Source organism: Euphorbia lathyris, chromosome 9 (assembly GCF_963576675.1).
Source record: "Euphorbia lathyris chromosome 9, ddEupLath1.1, whole genome shotgun sequence".
NCBI lineage: Eukaryota > Viridiplantae > Streptophyta > Magnoliopsida > Malpighiales > Euphorbiaceae > Euphorbia > Euphorbia lathyris.
The window spans coordinates 18815323-18839202 of NC_088918.1; the positions used below are offsets into that span (position 1 = coordinate 18815323).

Genomic DNA, 23880 nt, shown 5'->3' on the forward strand with positions numbered 1-23880 from the left:
CGACATGAATATATTTATCATATTATTATCAGTTTGTTTTTAAAGAAATAAAGCAACATTTATTTAGGTGAAAGATAATAAGTAGAGGGAAAAAAATAACAAGGGATAGATGTTGGTACACTTGTGCTTAGTTGCTTTTGCAATAAAGCAGAAGGTAGACCAACAATAATGACCACTCTTATTAGAATCTTAGCGATCATTTAGAGATTGGTTGAGTTTAAGAAAATAAAAATATCCCTTAACTATTTTACCAAAAGTTGGCAGATCATAATATTCTAAGGGCGTTAATAATATATATATATATATATATATATATATATATATATATATATATATATATATGAATAAACCTCAAAATACCATTTGTTCAATTTTAAAAATACTAGTTAAGATTTTTATACTTTCCTCTATTTTATTTTTTATAATAGTAATTCAATTCACAAGTCAAAATTTACAAAATGAGAATTTTGATACACGAATCGGGATTTAACAATTATCACAATGACCGATATCGCCAAACAACTCGGGAGAATTCGTCGATCTTTAAGCACTATATGCTTTAGCTGGTAACATTTAAATGTTTGTTACATCTCTATTTTTTGTTTGGCTACTACAATATATGTTTTGAGGAAAATTTCCTAATCATTGGATGATTAAACTTCTTAGTTGAATATATTATAGCTAGTTAGATCTTCAAGCTTGTGATACACTGAATTCTGAAACGAGATTTTGTTTTGCATAAAGGTTCGGTTAAGATGATGAAATGTTTGAGATTCGATAAGAAAAGAGACCGGAAAGATAAAATATTCTTGAGGAACGGAAGCATGTTGTTAGAACAGATGATTACCTTCTGTAATGGCAAGTGTAGCATTCCAATCAAAAGCTTCTCAGAAAAAGAGCTCCAAAAAGCAACAAACAACTTCAAAGAAAGACAATTGTTACCAGGGTTGTGGTGTAGATACTACAAGTGAATAGAATGGCCATTATATAGGCAAAGAAAAGGGAAAACAATAGGAAAAACTAGCCTGCATTGCATCCTATATTACCTAGTATGAACCTTTATTAAATTCTCAATTCTAACATGATACACTGAATTCTGAAACCGGATTTTGTTTTGCATAAAGGTTCGGTTAAGATGATGAAATGTTTGAGATTGGACAAGAAAAGAGACCTGAAAGATGAAAAAGGTACAATATTCTTGAGGAACGGAAGCATATTGTTAGAAAAGATGATTACCTTCTGTAATGGCAAGTGTAGCATTCCAATCAAAAGCTTCTCAGCAAAAGAGCTCGATAAAGCAACAAACAACTTCGACGCAAAACAAATGGTAAAGATGGATGCATACTTTGTATTGTACAAGGGTTTTCTCCAAGATCGTCCAGTAATTATAAAGAAGTTTACTACCAACCATACCCTAAGTGGGGGTGAACATTCAATCAATGAAATTGTTTATGCATCCGGTATGAGTGTTCACAGAAATGTCTTGAAATTGTTGGGTTGCTGCTTAGAGACTGACTGTTCTACTCTAGTCTTCGAAAACGCAGAGGGAAAAACACTTGCTGATCTAATTATAGATCGGAAAGACGGACATTTTCAGCCTGTACCATGGAATGTGAGGTTGAAGATTGCTGTAGATTTAGCTAATATGGTAGTATATCTGCACACTGCATTTCCCAGGCCTATTGTTCATAGAAATATCAATGCCTGGATCATTTTTCTGGATGGAAATTCTGCAGCCAAACTGTCTGATTTTTCGCTGTGTATGTCTATTCCTGAAGGCGAGACTTATGTGGAGGATGTTGTGGCAGGGACTGCAGGATTTATTGCGCCTGAATCATTGGCTACAGGTTACTACAACGAGAAGAGCGATGTTTATAGCTTCGGAGTGTTACTACTTGTGCTTTTGACCGGGCAAAATTCATTCGATATATCTCGCACTGAATCCGGGGATTAGTTTCTTGGGGATCATATGAAGAAGTATCTTGGAATGAATAGATTCAAGGATATGTTTGATCCTTTTATTTTGGCAGAGGTTACAGAAGAGCAGCAGTTGGAAAGTGTTGGAGCTCTTGCAATTAGTTGCGTTGATCATTCTCTAGAAAAAAGGCCAATAATGATTGAAGTGGCAAAAGAACTTATTTCTATTTATCGATCTGCAATTGATCCTTATTAGCTTTATTAGCTTTATGTTGATTGTGTTTTCTATGTCACACCATATATATATATGATTGAATTTGGCTTAATGCATATCTACACCCTTAAACTTGATAGGAGGTTCGAATGAGCCAAGTTTAGGTGTGGGATAGGTTTTTAAAGGCAACTATAAGTGTGTGATAGGTTATTTAAAAAGTTCAGCGTCCAATAGACAAAACTTGCCAGTTTAAATGTGTAAATATACATTAAGCCATTGAATTTTCTTAACATTGCTGCTCTTAACTTTCTTAACGTATACTAGTCTGGCTTGGTTCATGTGTTTTCAGTTGTCCGAACTTGTGTTTGGTTCTCTCAAGCTCGAACTAAATCCAAATTTTTGAGCTCAAGTCGAACTTGATCTCATCCATTTTTTAGCAGAGCTGAGTCTATTTAGGCTCGGTCTCAGTTCAGCTGGTTGACATGTTCGCTCAGATAAATTTGCTCATTTTGACCATCACCATTGAACAAATTTTGCCCTTTATGGGCTTGGAAAGCAACTGCCAACAAAACGACACCGTATAAGGGTTAGAAATATGAGGTCTCAAATGGAAGTCAGAAAGTCAATTTCTGTTTGTGAAATACATGGGGAGACTTTGTCTATTCCTACACTGCATCCAAATACTCTTTTGTAAGTGAATTCCTTCCTCTCTCTCTTTTTTTTTTCTTTTTTATATATTTTTCTGCTGTTTGATTTTCATGATTTTCTATTTTATGGAATTTTCTAAGTTTCATCATATTCTCATTTATAGCTTATAGATTTGTGTGGATTAACAAAGTTTGATGAAAGGTTAATTAACGAACTCTAAATAAAATTTGGAAAATGACTCACGAGAAAGGTTGTTTGATGAATTTTTCAATGATGAAAAACTCAAAAGTTTGTTTCTGAAATTGATTGAGATCAATAAAAAGTTCCCAAATATGATTTGGAATAGGTGTGTAAACTAAGAATTACTCGAAAATGAGGTTTCGGTGATCTTGGTTTCACGGAAAATGCTTGAAGCTTTGAAGAACTTAACAATGGTGAAATTTGATTTAGACTAAGAAAGCTTGAACCGAGGATTGAGTGATGTTTTTACTGACTTTGTTGGAAAAATTTGAATAAAATTATTTGTTAATTTTAATACCAACAAACACTTCCTTACATGATCAGTCGTGCCCTTCGTGAACAGTCGTGTTTGTACGTAAACAGTCGTGTCTGTCCGTGTACAGTCATGTTTATTCGTGAAATGACATATCCTTCCAAGTTCTATTTATATAGAATGGATTGTCAAATTCAGAGACAGTCATAAATAGTCAGAAAAATTACTGTTCTTGAATTTTTCCTGCTCTTTATCTGTTCATAAAGTTCTTGTTTTCCTACTCCGGTGATAACTAGGCTACACACGGTTTGAGTTCGCTTGCGTAATCTGTTGTATCCTGGGAGACGATTGTCAATAGCGGCAAGATCTGTCTTAAAGAAACTGCTAATACAGGCCTCAGATTTGTCTATCTCCATTCTTTTTGATTTTCTGTTTACTGTTAATATGTTTTTCTGTGTTCGTTTTACCTTTTGGTTAATCACATCCTACAATCTTAAGACAGAATTTGCTGTGTTGTGTGATTTTAAAAAATACACAGAAGAAAACGTAAGGCAATAATACAGAAGAAAGAGACTGCATAGTTGAGATGTTTAAAAGTTACTGCTCCTCATATATTAGTGTGGAACGGATTGGTGAAATAGCAGAACATGGAGAAACTTCCTATTCTTCTGCTGGATAATTTGTTTATTTATTTTGCAATTTTCCAACGTGCAGGTTTGGTTTTATTTTATTAATGCATGCTTAGGTTGAAATTAACGCAGGAATACATGTTAGAGGATGAATATTACCAAGGTTAATATATGTTGAAAGATATAATGGAATTAGAATAGTAAAGTTTTTGATGCAAATGTTTGGCTTATAAATACCATTGCTTTGATGGTGCATGCATTCACCTTATAAATACTATTCTAATAATATTCTTTCAATTGCTTATTCTCTTTTTGAAAAGTTTATGTTTCATTTTAATCTTTGCGATTTTCGTGTTGTTCTTGTGATCAATCTGATGCTAACACTTTACAGACAATATATAGTAGAATGATGCAAGGCAAATGTCAAATTAATCTGTCCGATTTTCAAATTCGACTATTCAGATATATGCGTACATGAATACATTGATGGATTGTCTCGACGAATATAATATAATTCCGAACGTTTGGGTGGAAATTATATTGGGACAGATTGGATGACAACTTTATATATATAGTTTATATTTTGTTGTTAATTGTTGTTGTGTATCTGTTTAAACAGATTATAATTTTCTGATTCTAACTTGGTTTGCTTGGAATTTCAGGAAAAGAAAAGTGTTAATTGTCTGTTTGTTTAAACAGATTAATTGTTGTTTGGCATATGTTGGTACATAAGTTAATTGAAGATAGATCCGGTTTTTAAGAACACGGTCACTTCAAAAGCTTTAGGCATACTTGTACCAATGGCAACGTTTGTAAGTCACAACAAAAGTCTACGAAAATTCATTGATATGAATTTTAAAACTTGTGATAAAAGAAAATATGTTTTCTTTAGAGATGATGATGATATGCGAAAATTCCATGTTTGATATTCTCGCGCGTGTAGGGGTTGATATACATTAGAAATGTGAAATGTCACAAATTGATAAATCTGAGCAATGTTGTTATCTAGCCGAGTTAGTTGCTGGTAGATGAACATTAGTTGGCTAGATTTAATTTGTGAAAGTAACTAAAAATATAGAAATCAAATCGCCTTAAAATAAGTACGTTTCAATGATGGAAGAAAAGAAAAATATCATATCAATCGGTGAATATGCGGTATAAAAAGCTTCTGTATAATGAGTTACAGGTAGAAAAGCTTCCGTGTGATAACACCGTTAGTCAATTGATCTCAACGAGTGTCATCCTTGTTGATTTTGTAGAATCAAAGGATAACACAGCGGATCCGCTAACCTAGAGGTTAAACCGAGATCAAATTGATAAATCATCGAAAGGAATGAGACTAAAGCCCATAGAGAAGAGGCGTTATGTGAAGGAAAACCCTACCTATTTGACTGGAGATCCCAAGAAATAGGTTCAAAGGGACAACCTAATTGCATAAACCTTATGCGTTCACTGTGGGGGTTAAACCCAAGTCCATTCCTAGATGTAAACAGTGACACCAATGGTAAAAGGTTAAGCTATATGCTTTTAATGATACATTGTGCATCAGAAATTCTGAGCAAATAAAATCACCTATGTTAGAGTGAAGTGGGGTCGCTTCGATGGAGACTAGTGGGGCCTAGTTCTCTTAAACTCTCGCAGAACCAGGCGATGTTCATGACCATAACGAACATAACCATGAGAACCATACCGTGTTATGTTGATATCTGTGTGGAGTATATCACTGTTTACACAAACGGCAGAATAGTTCAAAGCATCGCGTCTACTAGTCAGCCAGTAAAGTAAATATACTTTCACAAGGGAAGGTTCAAGGCACATTAGCTACCTATCCTATGCAGATATCTTCTGTAGAAACTTATCACCACATCCTAATCGTCCCGTTTTTTAATTTTATTCATGTGGGGGATTGTTGGAAAAATTTGAATAAAATTATTTGTTAATTTTAATACCAACAAACACCTCCTTACATGATCAGTCGTGCCCTTCGTGAACAATCGTGTTTGTACGTAAACAGTCGTGTCTGTCCGTGTACAGTCATGTTTATTCGTGAAATGACATATCCTTCCAAGTTCTATTTATATAGAATGGATTGTCAAATTCAGAGACAGTCATAAATAGTCAGAAAAATTACTGTTCTTGAATTTTTCCTGCTCTTTATCTGTTCATAAAGTTCTTGTTTTCCTACTCCGGTGATAACTAGGCTACACACGGTTTGAGTTCGCTTGCGTAATCTGTTGTATCCTGGGAGACGATTGTCAATAGCGGCAAGATCTGTCTTAAGGAAACTGCTAATACAGGCCTCAGATTTGTCTATCTCCATTCTTTTTGATTTTCTGTTTACTGTTAATATGTTTTTCTGTGTTCGTTTTACCTTTTGGTTAATCACATCCTACAGACTTAACTAAGAGATTGCAAAAAACGATTTGAGAATTGATTGATTAAACTAAGAGAATTTCGGATTTGAAGTTTCTGAAAATTGAAAGCTTTTCTGAGGAACTAAAGATTAAAAAACTAATTCTGGAAATTGAGACATTGTTTAGACTAATTAGATGCTAAAGAACGATTTCTACGAATCTAATGATTGATAAAGAGGCCGATTTTGGCAGAGAATTTGAGAGAAAAATTTGAGTTGTATGTGTTTGATTGATTTTTGAGTAGGTTTGATTGATTTTTGAGTGGGGATTGGAAGGAAGGATTTGAGCTCTATTTATAGGATTTTGAGCAACAAATTCCAAGTTAGTGGCTCTTAAATTTCTCACTCATGATCCCATTACCTTCCCATTAGTTGAAGAAAGAAAGTGGCTGAGTTGGGAGTTGGAAGAATGGAGATAATGCCGTGAAAAGTTCCTGTAATGGGTTGGACATGTTCAAACCCGTTTTTCAGCACTACTTCCCTTTATCGAAGTTGTTGGACGGGTTACTGAAAAATGATGCAAATTTGCCCCTGATTTTTATTATTTCTTTTTTTTCTTTTCTGTTTTCTTTTTTATAATAATCTTTTGATATTATTTTCTATTTTTTTTATCACATTTTTGTTTTGTTGAGAGATGAATTTAATTAAATAAAAAAAAACTATAGAGTAAAATTATAACATATGCTAAAAATATAAAAATTAGATTAGCCGTCAACAATAAGTTAATCACATTTTTTTCAAATTATCTAAAATATTTACTGTGTTATTAATATAATTACAAAAAAACCAATAAAAAATGTACGAAACTGATTCAATTTATTGACAAACTTGTTTGAAAGGTTCGATGTGACGGCTACATAATAGTCAAACCTGTCATTTCAAATTTTTTTGTAGTGCACGATTAAAAGTGATCTTGTTTGGAAACGTTAGGGTTAAATTTGCACAATTTCATACGTTATGCTAAATCTGTACTTCGTTTGAAACGTTAAGGTTAAATATTTAGTATAATACTAACAAAAATTATGTTAAACTGCTAAAAATCAAATCTATATTGTTAATATAGTTACAAAAAAAAACGTACGAAACTGTTTCAATTTATCAATAAATTGTGACAGTTAAATGACAATTAAACCAGTTTATTCAATTTTCGATATTACATAGTTAAAATTGATCTTGTTTAGAAGCGTCAGGGTTAAATTTGCACATTTTTATATGTTATGATTAAATCTGATCCTTAAACGTTGAGCTTAAATATTTGATCCTTATCACATTACAATGTCTATCTTTTGTTACTATTAACATTTTGATCTTTTTAGATTTTTAATCTTTATATTCGGTATAAACAGACAAACAAAAAATAATAAAGTAACATGGTCAACTTTTCGAGAAAGCTCGACTTTTCGACAACTCTTCCCGCCCGTTGAAGTTCCTTCGGGGATAGAGGATAGTGACCGGTACTGCTACCAAAGGGTGGTGTTAAGTCTTTGGTTTTGTCTCCGATAATGACAAGAAATCAATGTTGTGAAGTTTTTCAAAATAGAGTAACTTAAAAGTGTGTTACGTAAAAAAAACAGAGATTAAATATATATTTAATCACAATACATTTTAATTTATTAAAATAAGAAAAAAACAAATTTCTAATCTTTTAATAAATATTATAATAAAAATATATACATAATAATTTTAATTTATTTAATATATTATATATAAACAAATTGTAATATTTTTTTATAGGACTATTTTCAACCATGAATGGAGAATTATTTTCTTACTTAACCACCCCTTATGGTCATGGGAATGCTTTTCCTTTTACTGCCCATAAAAAACGACACCGCATCAGAAGTAAGAAATATAACCACCCCTTATGTTTGGGAAGATGAATTTGTGTGGGTTAATGATAAACATATATATGTTTAGGATTTATCTATCTTAATGATGGATGATTCTGTATCTGCAGTAGAGAAGATGTTTTCGTGTTTAACAATAGGTAAGAAGGCCCAGGAGGAGACACCATTCATGAAGAATGAAAGAATGTTACTAGAAGAGCTTATCGCCTCCTGCAATGGAAAATGCAATCATATCCGTACATTCTCCAGCCAAGAACTCAATAGGGCAACAAACAACTATCATCATGAACAAATGATTTTTCGAGATTCATCCTTCTGGAAGACTGCCGTCCGATTACAATTAAACGGTACTCATCCTTCTGGGAAAATACTGATGATAGAGAGTTTAGGTATTTGCTATATTTTATTTTTTGTAATATTAATTCAATTCACAAGTCAGAATTTACAAAATGAGAATTTTGATACACGAATCCAATCTCGATGTAACAATTATCACAATGACTGATATCGCCAAACAACTCAGGAGAATAACATCTAAATGTTTGCTACATCTCTATTTTTTGTTTGGCTACTACAATATATGTTTTGAGGCAAATTTCCTAATCATGGATGATTAAACTTCTTAGTTGAATATATTATAGCTAGCTAGTTACATCTTCAAGCTTGTGATATACTGAATTCTGAAACGGGATTTTTTTTTGCATAAAGATTCGGTTAAGATGATGAAATGTTTGAGATTCGATAAGAAAAGAGACCGGAAAGATAAAATATTCTTGAGGAACGGAAGCATGTTGTTAGAACAGATGATTACCTTCTGTAATGGCAAGTGTAGCATTCCAATCAAAAGCTTCTCAGAAAAAGAGCTCCAAAAAGCAACAAACAACTTCAAAGAAAGACAATTGTTACCAGGGTTGTGGTGTAGATACTACAAGGGTTTTCTCCAAGATCGTCCAGTAACTATAAAGAAGATCAGTAACCTTCAACTTTCCATCAACGAAATAGTTTATGCATCCACTGACTGTCCTACTGTAGTCTTCGAATACGTAGAGGGAAAAACACTTTATGATCGAATTATAGATCGGAAAGACGGACACTTTCAGCCTGTAACATGGAATGAGAGGTTGAAAATTGCTATAGATTTAGCTAATGTGGTAGTGTATATGCACACTGCATTTCCAAGGCCTATTGTGCATAGAGATATTAAACCCTCCAACGTTTTTCTGGATGGAAATTCTACAGCCAAACTGTCTGATTTTTCGCTGTGTCTGTCTATTCCTGAAGGGGAGACGTATGTGGAGGATGGTCATGTGAGAGGGACTATAGGATTTATGGCGCCTGAAACATTGTCCAGATGTTGCTTCAACGAGAAGAGCGATGTTTATAGCTTCGGAATGTTGTTACTTGAGCTTTTAACCGGGCAAAGTTTATTCGATTTAGCTGGCATGCTCTCTGGAAATGTTCGGAGTCTTGGAATGAATAGATTCAAGGAGTTGCTTGATCCTTTTATTTTGGGAGAGGCTGTGAAAGAGCATCAATTGGAAAGTGTTGGAGCTCTTAAGTGGCAAAAGAACTTATTCGTATTTATCGATCTGAAATTGATTCTTGTTAGCTTTGTGTTCATTGATGTTGATTCTGTTTTCTATATAATTGAATTTTCTTAACATTGTTAGTCATAATAAAATTTGTTTATAGGAACCCCAATCATAAGGCTTTAACCAATTTCTCTAAGCATGAACTCATGTTCTCTGACAGAATCAAATGGCCAAAAGGAACAATCAGGTTACAAAAATGAATCCAACAACCAGGGATTCCTGCTTTCAAAAAAACCAAACATCGCTTGAATTTTTTGGTTTGAAGTCATTTAGGTGATATTTGATTATTAGAGAGGAAATGGTTATGTAGAGATAAAGGTTCAGAAATAGTGATTTGAAAAGTCGAAAATAAACATTTCAATTATTAGACTTTTCTATTTTGAGATGTTATACATTATTTCGAAATTTTCATTTTAAGGTCGTTAAAGGTTATTTTTTGAATGTCAAACTAAAAGATTTTCGTTTTTAGCAAATCGAAAAAACTTAATCCCCTCCTGATGGCAAAAATAACCACATGCATCTAATTGACAAAAAAATATAACCACACGGTGGTTTTTTAATTTACCCTATTAATAAAATGCAAAGTTCTAATGTTATAGTATCGGGTTTTAAAGTTTAAGAGCGATACGAAGGTAAATGTAAGTTGAAGGGTCATGGGTGTAATTTACCCCTCTTTTTTCTCACACAAGAATATACCTGGCAATTATTGGGTTTGAGTCGTGCTCTTATCGTGTCATTTCCAGGTTCGTGTTGAAAAATAGTAAACCCCTAACCAACCTAAAAACTTTCATGTCACAATCGTGTTAACCTGTTGGTGTTAATATCGAGTTTTTGGATTATATGTAATTTTGTCATTCATATATATTAATGATAACTTTAAAAAATATAAGAAGATATGGAGTTCTCAATTAATCATCGCCTTACTGGGACACTCACCTAGTTTTATATGGTGAAATATATGGAGTTCCCAATTGATCATTAGAGAGGAGTCAGATGGGAAACGATTAGCGTCAGGAAGGATATATGGTTAAGGGATGAGGCAAATGGGTTTATACGATAATTGAGGGGTTGGAACAGTTAAAAGTGTGTGATCTGTTTATTCCAAACTCCAGGGAATGGGACAGTGAACTCCTTGCAGAAGTTTTCCATGGCAGAAACATCAGGGAAATGAATAAGTTGCATGCACAAACGCTAGAGGTGGTGGACAAAATGATGTGGCAGGCCCATCCATCAGGTCATTATACGTTAAAAGTGCCTATAGAGTGGCAACAGATCTCGGAGGGAGAGAATGGTACCATGTCACGGGAATGTGGAACAAATTAGGGAAGGTAGAGGTCCCGCATAAAGTAAGGTATTTTAATTGGCAATGGGCTCGAAATTGCTTGCCAGTCAGGGTGAATTTACAAAGGCGTGGCCAGCAACTAAATAATTGTTGTGTGACATGTAATGGACAATGGGAGGATGAATGACACGTATTTATCGCATGTGCGAGTGCGGTACAGGTCTGGCAGTAATTGGGTTTGTGGAGGATGATTCAGGAGCAGGCTGACCGAGCGGAGAACATTACAGACTGGTTCAGTAAGGTGTTCGGTTACGTGAGTGGATATTTTCCTGATGCATATTTGGAGTATATGGAAAGGCCGCAGTGATCGACTATGGAATTATGTTGTGTCGACTCTGGAGCAGATTCTCTTCTGTGCGCAGAAGACGTTGGGAGATTGGAACCAAGCTAAAATGATGCAGATGACAGCAACTGCTTAAGATATGAATCGTAACTGCAGGAACTGTCACACTTTTAACAAAAAAGAAAAAAAAAATTCTGTTAAAATGTTAAAACTAAATCTGTTACATATAAGTTAATCACATTTTTTTCAAATTATCTAAAACATTTACTGTGTTATTAATATAGTTATAAAAAACCAATAAAAAAATGTCCAAAACTGATTCAATTTATTGACAAACTTGTTTGGAAGGTTTTTGGAAGGTTTGATGTGACGGCTACATAATAGTCAAACCGGTCATTTCAAATTTTTTTTGTAGCACACGATTAAAATTGATCTTGCTTGGAAACGTTAGGGTTAAATTTGCACAATTTCATACGTTATGTTAAATCTGCACTTCGTTTGAAACGTTAAGGTTAACTATTTAGTATAATACTAATAAAAATTATATTAACTGCTAAAAATCAAATCTGTATTATTAATATAGTTACAAAAAAAACCCGTAAGAAACTGTTTCAATTTATCGATAAATTTGTTTGGAATGTCCTATGTGACAGTTAGATAACAATTAAACCAGTTTTTCCAATTTTCGATATCACATAGCTAAAATTGATCTTGTATAGAAGCGCCACGGTTAATTTTGCACAATTTTATATGTTATGATTAAATCTGTCATTCATTTGAAACGTTGAGCTTAAATATTTGACCCTTATCACATTACAATGTCTATCTTTTGTTACTGTTAACATTTTGATCTTTTGATCTCCTTTTTTTGTTAGATATTTAATCTTTATATTCGGTATAAACAAACAAACAGAAAATAATAGAGTAACATGGTTAACTTTTCGAGAAAGCTCAACTTTTCGGCAACTCTTCCCATCCCGTTGAAGTTCCTCCAAGGATAGAGGATAGTGACCGGTTCTGCTACCGAAGGGTGGTGTTAAGTCTTTGGTTTTGTCTCCGAGAATGACAAGAAATCAATGTTGTGAGGTTTTTCAAAATAGAGTAACTTAAAATGTGCTACGTAATTTCTCACTTAACCACCCCTCATGGTCATGGGAAGCTTTTCCTTTTACTGCCCACAAAAAACGACACCGCATCAGAATTAAGAAATATAAGGTCTCCGATTCAAGTCAGAAAGTCAACTTATTTTTTTCCCAGTTTGTGAACTACATGGTGAGACTTCTGACTTCTCTATTCCTAGATCTAGATCCAAAGGCAAATTATAATCTTTTGGTAAGTGAATTCCTTCCTCTCTTTCCTCTGTAATTTTTTTTTGTATTTATTAATGAATTATGTGATTAATCACTTTCTGAGCATATCTTTCTGCTGCTATTGTTGTTGTTGTTCATGATTTCCTATTTGATGGAATTTTGATTCCGTGACTATTTTTCATCATATTCTGATTTCTAGCTTGTGTTCTTGACATACTGTGACTCGTGCTAACTCGTTAAGTACAACTCATCAATTCCTGGGTTAAATTGGCTGGGAGAGAGAGAGGTTTGAGAGTGTTAATAAAGTAGCGTTTATGTTTGGGAAGATGAATTTGTGTGGGTTAATGATAAACATATATATGTTTTGTTTAGGATTTATCTATCTTAATGATGGATGATTCTGTCTGCAGTAGAGAAGATGTTTTCGTGTTTAACAATGGGTAAGAAGGCCCAGGAGGAGACACCATTCATGAAGAATGGAAGGATGTTACTAGAAGAGCTTATCGCCTCCTGCAATGGAAAATGCAATCATATCCGTACATTCTCCAGCCAAGAACTCAATAGAGCAACAAACAACTATCATCATGAACAAATGATTTTTCGAGATTCTGGCTATACAGTCTACAAAGGCTTTCTGGAAGACCGTCGTCCAATTACAATTAAACGGTACTCATCCTTCTGGGAAAATACTGATTATAGAGAGTTTAGGTATTTGCTTGAATCAGCTATGACAGACATTGTGATTGGTACCCAAATGAGTGTCCACAAAAATGTCTTAAAGCTTATAGGATGCTGCCTTGACTTTGAATTTCCAATTCTGGTCTATGAATTTGTGGGTAATTGCACTCTTTCCAACCGAATTGGCAAGTACTGCTCGAAGCCATTATCATGGAAATGTAGGATAAGGATAGCAGCAGATATTGCTTATGCAGTTGCTTATTTACACACTGCACTTTCAAGGCTTGTTGTACTTCGAGATATAAGGCCTTCAACTGTTATACTTGATCAAGATAATGTTGCTAAGCTTACGGATTTTTCTTTATCGGTATCAATTCCTGATGGTGAATCTCATGTTATAACAGGAGTTTTTGCGAAAACAGGTTACCTACCCCTTGAATATTTGAATTCAGGCTATGTAACTGAAAAGCTTGATGTTTTTTATTTTGGTCTGCTTCTCTTACACCTTTTGACTGGAAATTCTACCTTTTTCAAGGTAAATGATTTAGATTATGTTTCACCGTATGAACATCTGAAACAATGTGTAGAGAATCAGGAACTGATTAAGATTGTTGATCCTGATATTCTGAAAGATGTAGAGCAGCAACAAATAGTAGATGTTGGTACACTTGCTCTTAGTTGCATTTGCAATGAAGCAGAAGGTAGACCAACAATGACTGATATCACCAAACAACTCTGGCGAATTCATCGATCTTTATGCACTATGCTTTAGCTGATAACATCTAAATTTTGGTCCGTGTTTGCTACATCTTTATTTCTATTATGATGACTGGAAAATTTCTATTCATGGATGATTGGAAAATAGTTTTTTTGTTATTGGATTAAACTTATTTGCATGCAAGTTGAATATATTATAGCTAGTTATGTCTTCAAGCTTATGATATTGATATACTGAATTCTGAAACCAGATTTTGTTTTGCATAAAGGGTTCCGTAGATAGAAGTTTAAGATGATGAAATGTTTGAGAGTAGACAAGGACAGAGACATGAAAGATGAAAAGAGTACAATGTTCTTGATGAATGGAAGCAGATTGTTGGAAAAGATGATTACCTTCTGTAATGGCAAGTGTTGCATTCCAATCAAAAGCTTCACCGTAGAAGAGCTCGAAAAAGCAACAAACAACTTCGACAAAAAACAATTGCTAAAGATAGATGGATACTTTGAATTGTACAAGGGTTTTCTCCAAGATCGTCCAGTTATTGTAAAGAAGTTTATTATAAAGCAAGCGGATCAATTTTCCATCAACGAAATACTTTATGCAGCCGGTATGAGTGTTCACAAAAATGTCCTGAAATTGTTGGGTTGCTGCTTAGAAACTCACTGTCCTACTCTCGTTTTCGAATGCGCAGAGGAAAAAACACTTGCTGATCGAATTATAGATCGGGACGACATGCATTTTCAGCCTGTGCCTTGGAATGTGAGGTTGAAGACTGCTATAGATATAGCTAATGTGGTAGTGTATATGCACACTGCATTTCCAAGGCCTATTGTGCATAGAAATATTAAAGCTTCGAATGTTTTACTGGACGGAAATTCTGCAGCCAAACTGTCTGATTTTTCGCTGTGTGTGTCTATTCCTGAAGGCGAGACGTATGTCGAGGATATTGTGGCAGGGACTGTAGGAGTTATTGCACCTGAATCATTGGCCACGGGTTACTTCAATGAGAAGAACGATGTTTATAGCTTCGGAGTGTTACTGCTTGTGCTTTTAACCGGGCAAAGATCGTTCGATAACTCTCGCATTGAAACTGGAGATGAGTTTCTTCTTGTGAATCATGTGAAGAAGTATCTTGGAATGAATAGATTCAAGGAGATGTTTGATCCTTTTATTTTGGGGGAGGCTGTGAAAGAGCAGCAATTGGAAAGTGTTGGAGCTCTTGCAATTAAATGTATTGATGATGCTGCTGAAAAAAGGCCAGAAATGATTGAAGTGGCAAAAGAACTTATTCCTATTTATCGATCTGCAATTGATCCTAGCTGATACGCGTTGTTTCAGTCAGCGGTGAACGTTGATTATTGTTGATGTGGCGGCCGCGTCACTTCTCTATTGTCTTTTTGCTCTTAAAGTCACAAGGGAGACCTATAAAATTCAAAGTTTATTAATTTTATTAAGACAAATTGAAGATAACTATAAAAATATAATGACCAACTGTGTATTTAACCCGAGCTTAAGAGGGTAGTTACTGAGCCTTGTGCATTTCTTATCTCTGTTTATCATGTATGGACTTGGATGACTTACCTTGATCTTTTGGTTTTAGATCCTTGATAAGTAGGGATGACAACGGTTAAGGTATTCGCTTGTAATGTTAATCTCAAATCCTTATCTGTTTGTATTTTAATTACTCATACTCGTTTCATTACCTTAACATGTATACTTCTTAAATTCCATACTCGTTCCATTTAAATCAAAGGTACCCGCGGATACCTTTATCCATTATGAAGCAACACATAAAATAAATACATTATCAATCCAACAAAATATAAATTTAATAAACCATCCACAAATTTAATAAACAGTTGAATTCAATATTGGTACTTGCTCAAATTATCAAGAAATTAAAACACACTAAAAATAATAATAATAAGTTCATTTTGATTAGGGCTGTAATCAAGCCGAGCCGAGTTTTGGCCTATTCAAACTCTGCTCGCTATAAAATTAACGAGCTCGAGCCCGAGCAGAGCTTTGGCTTGTTCAAGCTCGGCTCAGCTCATTAGAAAATAAACGAGCTCGAGCCGAGCTTCGAGCCCAAAATCCTCTTTGAACTTGGTTCATTAAGAAAATTATCTAACAATGAATTGTTTGTAAGTAAATCGTTAATTATATTTATGAAGTTTGCTCGCAAATAGCTCTTTAATTGTGAACATAAACAAGCTCACAAGCGAAGTACATGAATCAATAAACAAGATGTTTACAAATAGTCCGTAGATATTTGTGAATTAACATAAAGCTCTGTAAAACTAAAATTTATTCATAAATGTTGTAATCGAACCTGCTCACGAGCTTTCGAGCCGAGCTTTGGCATGCTCAAACTCAACTCGTTTATGAACTAAGCTAGTAAATCATGCTCACGAGCGGCTCGTTTACAAATTGAGCCGAATCGAGCCAAGCTTTTATTGAACCGAACACCGAACGGCTCATGAGCGGCTCGACTCATTTACAGCCCTAATTTTGATACAATGATAATATTCACTTTTTTTTTTTTCATTTGGTGTCTACTTTCATCAACTTTCAAAAGAATAGAATTTATATGCTCAAATACATGACGTGTATCGGGTACTCTAGAAGTAATCATATGCCAGCGTCATATCCATCACAAGTAAAATTTTTTTTGGATCTCAAAACCCTTTTATACAAAGTTTTGATACTTCCATTAGGGTCAGGTAATTTTTTAGCTGATCTGAATTTATCTAGGCTCGGTCTCAGTTGAGCCGGTTAACATCGTAGCTCAATCTTTATTTAATTAAATTTCATAAAATATATTTAAGACGATTTTAACAAGAGATAAATTTACATTTCACAAAAAAAAAAAAAAAAAAAAAAAAACAAAACCTAACCTTTAGGGCCAACCCTTATCCCATTTTGACCATCACCCTTGAAAAGTCGGTAGCTTTTATGGGCGTGGGAAGCTTTTCTGTTTACTTCCCTCAAAACGACACCGTATAGGAGTTAGAAATATGAGGTCTCAAATCCAAGTTCGTGAAATAAATGGGGAGACTGGTCTATTCCTACACTACATCCAAGTAATCTTTTGTGTAAGTGAATTCCTTCCTCTCTTCCTCTATTTATTTTTTTTTTTTTATTTTTCTGCTGTTTGATGTTCATCATTTTCTATTTGTTATGGAATTTTCTAATTTTCATCATATTCTAATTTATAGCTTGTGTTCTTCATATATTGTGACTCGTGCTAACTCCTTGCATACAACTCAACATTTCTGGGTTAAATTTGAATTATTTACACTTTGTTTGGAATGGAGATCTGAGAGTGTTAATGGAGTAATTAATGTTGATTATAAACATATGTGTTGGAAGATAGATTTGTGTGGGTAAGTAAGGGTTGATGAATGGTTAATTTTGTTCTAATTTCCTGTTTGGCAAATAGAGTTTAGTTTAGCTGTTTTTATAATTCATTTTGCTTCAAATATCTCTTTACCTGACAAAGCCTAAATCTTAATATTCCAAATTGGGGTTTAAGGAAGGCGAAACGATTTTGATATCTGAAACAATTTGTATAGAGAATCAGGAACTGATTAAGATTGTTGATCCTGCAATTCTGAAAGATGTAGAGCAGAGCAGCAACAATTGGTAGATGTTGCTACCAATTCACGAGTCACGATTTACTGAAAGAGAATTTCGAATCTCGATTTAACAACTATCACAATGACTGGTATCGACAAACAACTCAGGCGAATTCATCGAACTTTAAGCACTATGCTTTAGCTGGTAACATCTAAATGTTTGCTACAGCTCTATTTATACTTGTTTGGCTACTATAATGTATGTTCTGAGGAAAATTTCTATTCATGGATCATTAAACTTGAAAATTGCACGCAAGTTGAATATATTATAGCTAGTTAGGTCTTCAAGCCTGAAACGGATTTTTTTGTTTTGTATAAAGGATCGGTTAAGATGATGAAATGTTTGAGATTCGACAAGAAAAGAGATCTGAAAGATGAAAAAGGTAAAATATTCTTGAGGAACGGAAGTAGATTGTTGGAAAAGATGATTACCTTCTGTAATGGCAAGTGTAGCATTCCAATCAAAAGCTTCTCAGCAAAAGAGCTCCAAAAAGCAACAAAGATTGTTGGAAATAGTTTATGCATCCGGTATGAGTGTTCACAGAAATGTCCTGAAATTGTTGGGTTGCTGCTTAGAAACTCACCGTCCTACTCTAGTCTTCGAATACGCAGAGGGAGAAACACTTTCTGCTCGAATTTTTTACCCCCCACACTTGAAGCCTGTACCATGGAACGTGAGGTTGAAGATTGCTATAGATTTAGCTAATGTGGTAGTGTATATGCACACTGCATTTCCCAGGCCTATTGTGCATAGACATATTAACCTCTCCAACGTTTTTCTGGATGGAAATTCTACAGCCAAAATGTTTAATTTTTCGCTGTGTGTGTCTATTCCTGAAGGCGAGACGCATGTGGCGGATGCTGTGAGAGGGACTATAGGATATATTGCGCCTGAAACATTTGCCACAGGTTACTACAACGAGAAGTGTGATGTTTATAGCTTCGGAATGTTGTTACTTGAGCTTTTAACCGGGCAAAGATCATTTGATTTAGCTGGCATGCCCTCTGGAAATGATCGGCTTCTTCTTGTGAATAGTGTGAAGGAGTATCTTGGAATGAATAGATTCAAGGAGTTGCTTGATCCTTTTATTTTGGGAGAGGCTACGGAAGAGCAGCAGTTGGAAAGTGTTGGAGCTCTTGCAATTAGTTGCCTTGATGCTTCTGCTGAAACAAGGCCAGAAATGATTGAAGTGGCAAAACAACTTATTCGTATTCATCGATCTGCAATTGCTCTTTGTTAGCTTTCTGTTCGTATTTATCGATCTCACCAATTATGATAGTTCATGAGCCAAATGTAACTAAATAATAGGTTAGAGCCCAAATGACAATTTTGTATAAGCGAGTGGCTTAAATAACACTTTAAGAAATCCTGTTCCACTAAGTTGTTTCAGGAGTTTTTTACAATGGTACTGGACTATTCAGATGGTAACAAGACATCAATACTATTTTTGACATGTGATTTCTTGTGTGATTTACGAGCTGATATCTGATAATTACGGGTTAAATGGATCATTGTTTGTCTCAAAATAGTCATTCAACTTCAATTTGTTTTAATAAAATCACTTACTTTGAGTTTGTCTTCTTGACTATGTTTATGACCGAAACAACATGACATCCACGTATGCGCCACCTGGCAGTAACGTGTCGATTATTTTTATGAAAAAAAAAACAAAATGAATTTTTTTCATAAAATAACCAATATGTGGCTGTCACGTGTTGTTTCGGTTGGAAACCTGAGTTAACTTATACTCACGTGTGCATCATTTTGATGCATTTTGAACAACAAAATCGCCAGAGTGATCTAATTGAGAAAAAAAAAAAAACTCAAAGTTGAGTAATTTTATTGAGACAAATTGAAATCGAATGACCATTTTAAGACAACCATATAAATTCAGTGATCAACGATACATTTAACCCGATTATTACAATAGAAATTTTCTTTACTTAATGAAGTACACATTTTTAATGTTAAGACTGTTGTTGGTAATTTTTGCTTATGGTTTTTTTAGCATAGATAGTCCTTAATGAAGTCTGTGTTTTATTGTAATGCAATTACGTTATTAGATTAATTTAAACTGGAAATAAAAACATGAATTAAGCTTAAAACTTGAAACATTTTTATTTTTCTATTTCACTTTTATCCCATCTCAAATAGATAAATCTTATACATAAAAAAAAAAATTAACTAAATGAATTGTGGAATATCATCAATTTTCATCGATTTAACGGAAAAGTACAAAAATAAACTTCGTGCTTTGAGTCATTTTCAAACATAATTTACGTGGTTTGAGTCATTTTCAAACATAAACTAGCATAGTATTTTCAAATTAACTTAATATCTATATTTGATTAAAAAGGTCCTAAGCTTTGGGGCCCTTATAATTTTGAGGCCCTATGCGGAAAGGCTTCTTGCACATCCTATTAAAACTAGGCTTGATATATTAATAAACTAAGTTTGAGCTTCTTTAAGCTCGGGTCAAAATCCTGCGAATAGAGTTGATGTTTCATTCATTAGAAGATTAACATTAAATTACAAAATGCTGATAAAGTAGTACATTCAAGTACAAAGTTGAAATCAATATTTTGTTTTCAAATCATTCTTGAGCACGTCTGAGTCAAACCCATGTTTCGTTTTCTGGAGCTGGAAACAAATCCTAATTTTCGAACTTAAGCCAAGTTTGATCTGATCCATATTCGAGCTCAAGTCTACTTAGGCTCGGGTTAGGCTCGGGCTCGGTTAACACCCTAGCTCAGCCTGGAGGATAAAAAAAAAGGCTTAATACATACGCAGCCCCCTTAAGTTGTCCATTTTATTCATTTAACCCCCTCAACTTAAGGGACATCCTTTTAGCCCCCTGAACTAAAAAAAAAACGCTATCATTGGCCACAATAATCGAAACTATGAGTTGATCCCCTAGGATTGAACGACACGCGATGGACACCTGGCAAACGTTTTTTCCACGCCAGCATGGGAACTGAAAAGTCTAAAATACCTCGTCCATTTAGGGTGAAAAGACGATTCAACCTGTATAAGTCGAAAGTCTCTTCATTTCCCACCAACAAACTCTTCAGTTCGTTGCTCTTCTCCATATTCAGTCGAATGATTCACAAATTCTTCATCTCCTCAACTTCTTTCTCTCGATCGGCTTCTGTGGAAAACGAATTAGGGTTCATATAGAGTTCATCGCGAATTTCAGAATCAACTCATCCCGTGCAGAACTTACGACATTGAGGTTGGTTTTTTTCCTGTTTTTGATACGTTATCTCTTAGTTGCTTGATTTTTGGTGATAAAATGTGTTTCACTCACTTTATCAGTTGGTTGGTTGATGAAAGTTAGGGTTTTTTATGGAATTTCTCTGTTGGAATGATTGAGGTCGGTTACCATTTATGTATGATGACACGTTAGCTCTGCATGCTTGATGTTTGCTGATATAATGTGTTTGATTCACTTTATTAGTTGGTTGGCTGATAGAATTTAGGGTCTGTTTATTCCCTTTCTGAGTTTGAATTTGTGTAGCTATGGAATAATAACATGTGCATTACTTGTATAGCTGTTACTACTTGTATAGTTGTTACTTTATTGCCTTTTCAGAAATGAGAATCTTACTGTGATGCCTGTTTCTTTGTGTACTTTTCAGATGGTATATCTTTATATAAGATTGCATCATGGTGGGAGGGTTGTGAAAGAAGGAAGTTGTCTGAAATACGTAGGTGGGAGTATTTCGGATGAAGATGTAGATGAAGATAAATTTAGTAGGCTTGAAATATTGTGGAGTGTGAGATATCTGGGTTATGAGAATTGTGGTTCTATCTACGTTAAGAATGGGTTGTCTAGGGAGTTAGTTGTTGTGAGTAATGACTTAGAGTTGATGAAATTGGTTAATTGTAAGGGGGAAAGTGATGAAATCGAGATATTTGTGGATAAAACTGTGGATGCAAAAGAGGGTGGGACCCAGGAGCAAAGTGAGATGGGTGGGATTGATAGTGTGGCAAACATGTGTATTAACACAACACCTATATCTATTGAAGACTTAAATGAGGAAATAAAAGCAAAACAGAGCAACGCAGACCCAGGGAAGGGGGAAAGTACAGATTCAAACCGAGAAGATCTAGATGACTCGAGTTCAAGCTTTGAAGGAGAGTCAAATGAGGATGAGGATGAAAACTACATTGAGCCAAATGAGGATTCTAATGCGAGTGATTTCGATGAAGAACTAGCACAGGTCAGGGCCAAGATCTTAGTTGAGAAGAGGGACATATCTAAAAGGAAAAGGCCTGAACCTCCAGCAGAAGTTCAACTAGGTCCTCTAAGAACTGACAAAGGAGCTGATGGGAGGGATTATGTCCCTGTGCAAAATAGGGAAGGTCTATTGGGAGGTGATAAGGAATATACTGGCTCGTCAGACGTAGATAGTTTTGATTCTGATAGTGAAAATGAAGATGGTCCACAAAGGAGAAGAGGGAGAAGAGTTCACTATGATCCTAACACGGAGATGCCAGTTTTTGAGATTGGGATGGTTTTTAAGGATGTTTACGAGTTTAGGGAAGCACTAGCAAAGTATTCAGTTAAGAGGGGAGCAATTTTGAAGACTAAGCCCAATGATTTCCACAGGGTTTGGGCTAGATGCACAAGATGTAAATGGCATTTGTTTGGTAGTTTAGATAGTGAATCCCATGATTTTGTAGTGAGGACCTACAACCCAACACACAGCTGCTTCAAGACAAACAGGAATAGGCAGTGTGACTCTAAATTCATTGCCAAGTATTTGAGGGACAAGGTAGTTGATAATCCTAGCATACGAATTTGGAGACTGCAAGAAATGGTTAAAGAGAAGTATGAAGTTTATGCTGGGAAGTCAGTGTGTAGAAGAGCCAAATTGAAGGTTTTAGACGAACTGGTGGGTGACTACAAGGAGGAGTTCAAGAAGATTTATGACTATAGGGATGAGATATTGAGGTCAAACCCGGGATCAACATGCGTTGTGCTTGTTGATACAGTTGATATACCCATTAGACACATATTTAGAGGTTTCTACGTCTGTTTGAAGACGATGAAATAGGGTTTTAAGCTTGGGTGCATGAAGTTCATGGGTATGGATGGGTGTTTTTTGAAAGGAGTTAACAAAGGAGAGCTACTTTCTGTGACTGCGAAGGATGGAAATTCCCAAATGTATCCTATTGCCTAGGCAGTTGTTGATGTGGAATCTAAGCACACTTGGAAGTGGTTCCTTAATTTGGTTAAGGAAGATTTGGATCTAGATGAAGGGCAAGGCTATGTACTTGTCAGTGACATGCAAAAGGTATTACCATGTTTTGAAGTTTTATATAGAGATTGCTTTCATGTTTGCTTTTAATGCTTGCTAATGCTTAAATGCTTAAATGCTTGGTAATACTCTTAGTTGATTATGAAGTTGCTTGCTAATGTTCTATGTGGTTGCTTGCTAATTATGAAGTTGCTTGAGTTGTTCTATGAAGTTGCTTGCTAATGCTTTTAGTAAGTTGCTTGCTTAAATGGTCTATGAAGTTGCTTGTTAATGCTCTTAGTTGATTATGAAGTTGCTTGCTAATGTTCTATGTGGTTGCTTGCTAATTATGAAGTTGCTTGAGTTGTTCTATGAAGTTGCTTTGCTTGCTTAAATGGTCTATGATTATGTTTGCTTAAATGGTCTATGAAGTTGCTTGCTAATGGTCTATGAAGTTGGTTGTTTCTTATCAAGTTGGTTGTTTGCTTATGAAGTTGGTTGTTGCTTATCAATTTGGCTGTTTGCTTGCATTATGTGTATTCATTAGGGGTTAGATGCTGCAATAAAAGAAGTATTGCCAGTGGTAGAACACAGGATGTGCGCGAGACACATATTGGCATCATGGGCCAAGACACACAGAGGGGTTGACAAAAGAATATCATTTTGGAAGATTTGCAAGTCCAGTTTTGAAGCACAATTGAGGGATAATCTGAATGAGTTGAATTTGATAGGAGGGTCAATCATTAGGTGTTCCCAATGTAAACAACAAGGGCACAACAAGAAAGGCTGTAAGGTGCAGGGTGGTTCAATTCAATCCTCAGGGGCAAGTACTAGTGGAACAAAACATGTCGTAGAGGTTTGTTAAACGTTTAGATTTTTTTTTAAGTACATTATCCATTGTTACTAATTTAGAT

The 23880-nt window shown here is 34.8% G+C and overlaps 3 protein-coding genes and 2 pseudogenes across 4 annotated transcripts; all 5 read left to right on the forward strand.

Moving 5' to 3' along the window:
* The first annotated feature begins 855 nt into the window (after positions 1–855).
* LOC136207276 (non-functional pseudokinase ZED1-like) lies at positions 856–2173 on the forward strand (annotated as a pseudogene).
* Positions 2174–8179: 6006 nt separating this feature from the next.
* Positions 8180–9913, forward strand: LOC136206788 (serine/threonine-protein kinase ZRK1-like). The gene is made up of 2 exons (XM_065997962.1): positions 8180–8508; positions 8870–9913. Exons 1-2 carry the CDS (start codon positions 8247–8249, stop codon positions 9820–9822), a joined length of 1215 nt encoding a protein of 404 aa, XP_065854034.1. The 5' UTR covers positions 8180–8246; the 3' UTR covers positions 9823–9913.
* A 2688-nt stretch (positions 9914–12601) lies between these two features.
* On the forward strand, positions 12602–15772 carry LOC136206731 (serine/threonine-protein kinase ZRK1-like). Of its 2 annotated transcripts, none has more exons than XM_065997873.1 (2): positions 12602–12710; positions 14353–15772. In XM_065997873.1, the coding sequence occupies exon 2, from the start codon at positions 14376–14378 to the stop codon at positions 15405–15407; it is 1032 nt and encodes a 343-aa protein (XP_065853945.1). In that variant the 5' UTR covers positions 12602–12710; positions 14353–14375; the 3' UTR covers positions 15408–15772. The 2 variants fall into 2 exon arrangements, with proteins under 2 accessions (XP_065853945.1, XP_065853946.1); XM_065997874.1 differs by lacking the exon at positions 12602–12710 and having other exon boundaries at positions 14376–14691; positions 14776–15772.
* Positions 12721–14441, forward strand: LOC136206730 (serine/threonine-protein kinase ZRK1-like). Its single transcript, XM_065997872.1, has 2 exons — positions 12721–14158; positions 14335–14441. The coding sequence occupies exon 1, from the start codon at positions 13083–13085 to the stop codon at positions 14136–14138; it is 1056 nt and encodes a 351-aa protein (XP_065853944.1). The 5' UTR covers positions 12721–13082; the 3' UTR covers positions 14139–14158; positions 14335–14441.
* A 1373-nt stretch (positions 15773–17145) lies between the features above and the next one.
* Positions 17146–19176, forward strand: LOC136206923 (non-functional pseudokinase ZRK2-like; annotated as a pseudogene).
* Positions 19177–23880: the final 4704 nt, after the last annotated feature.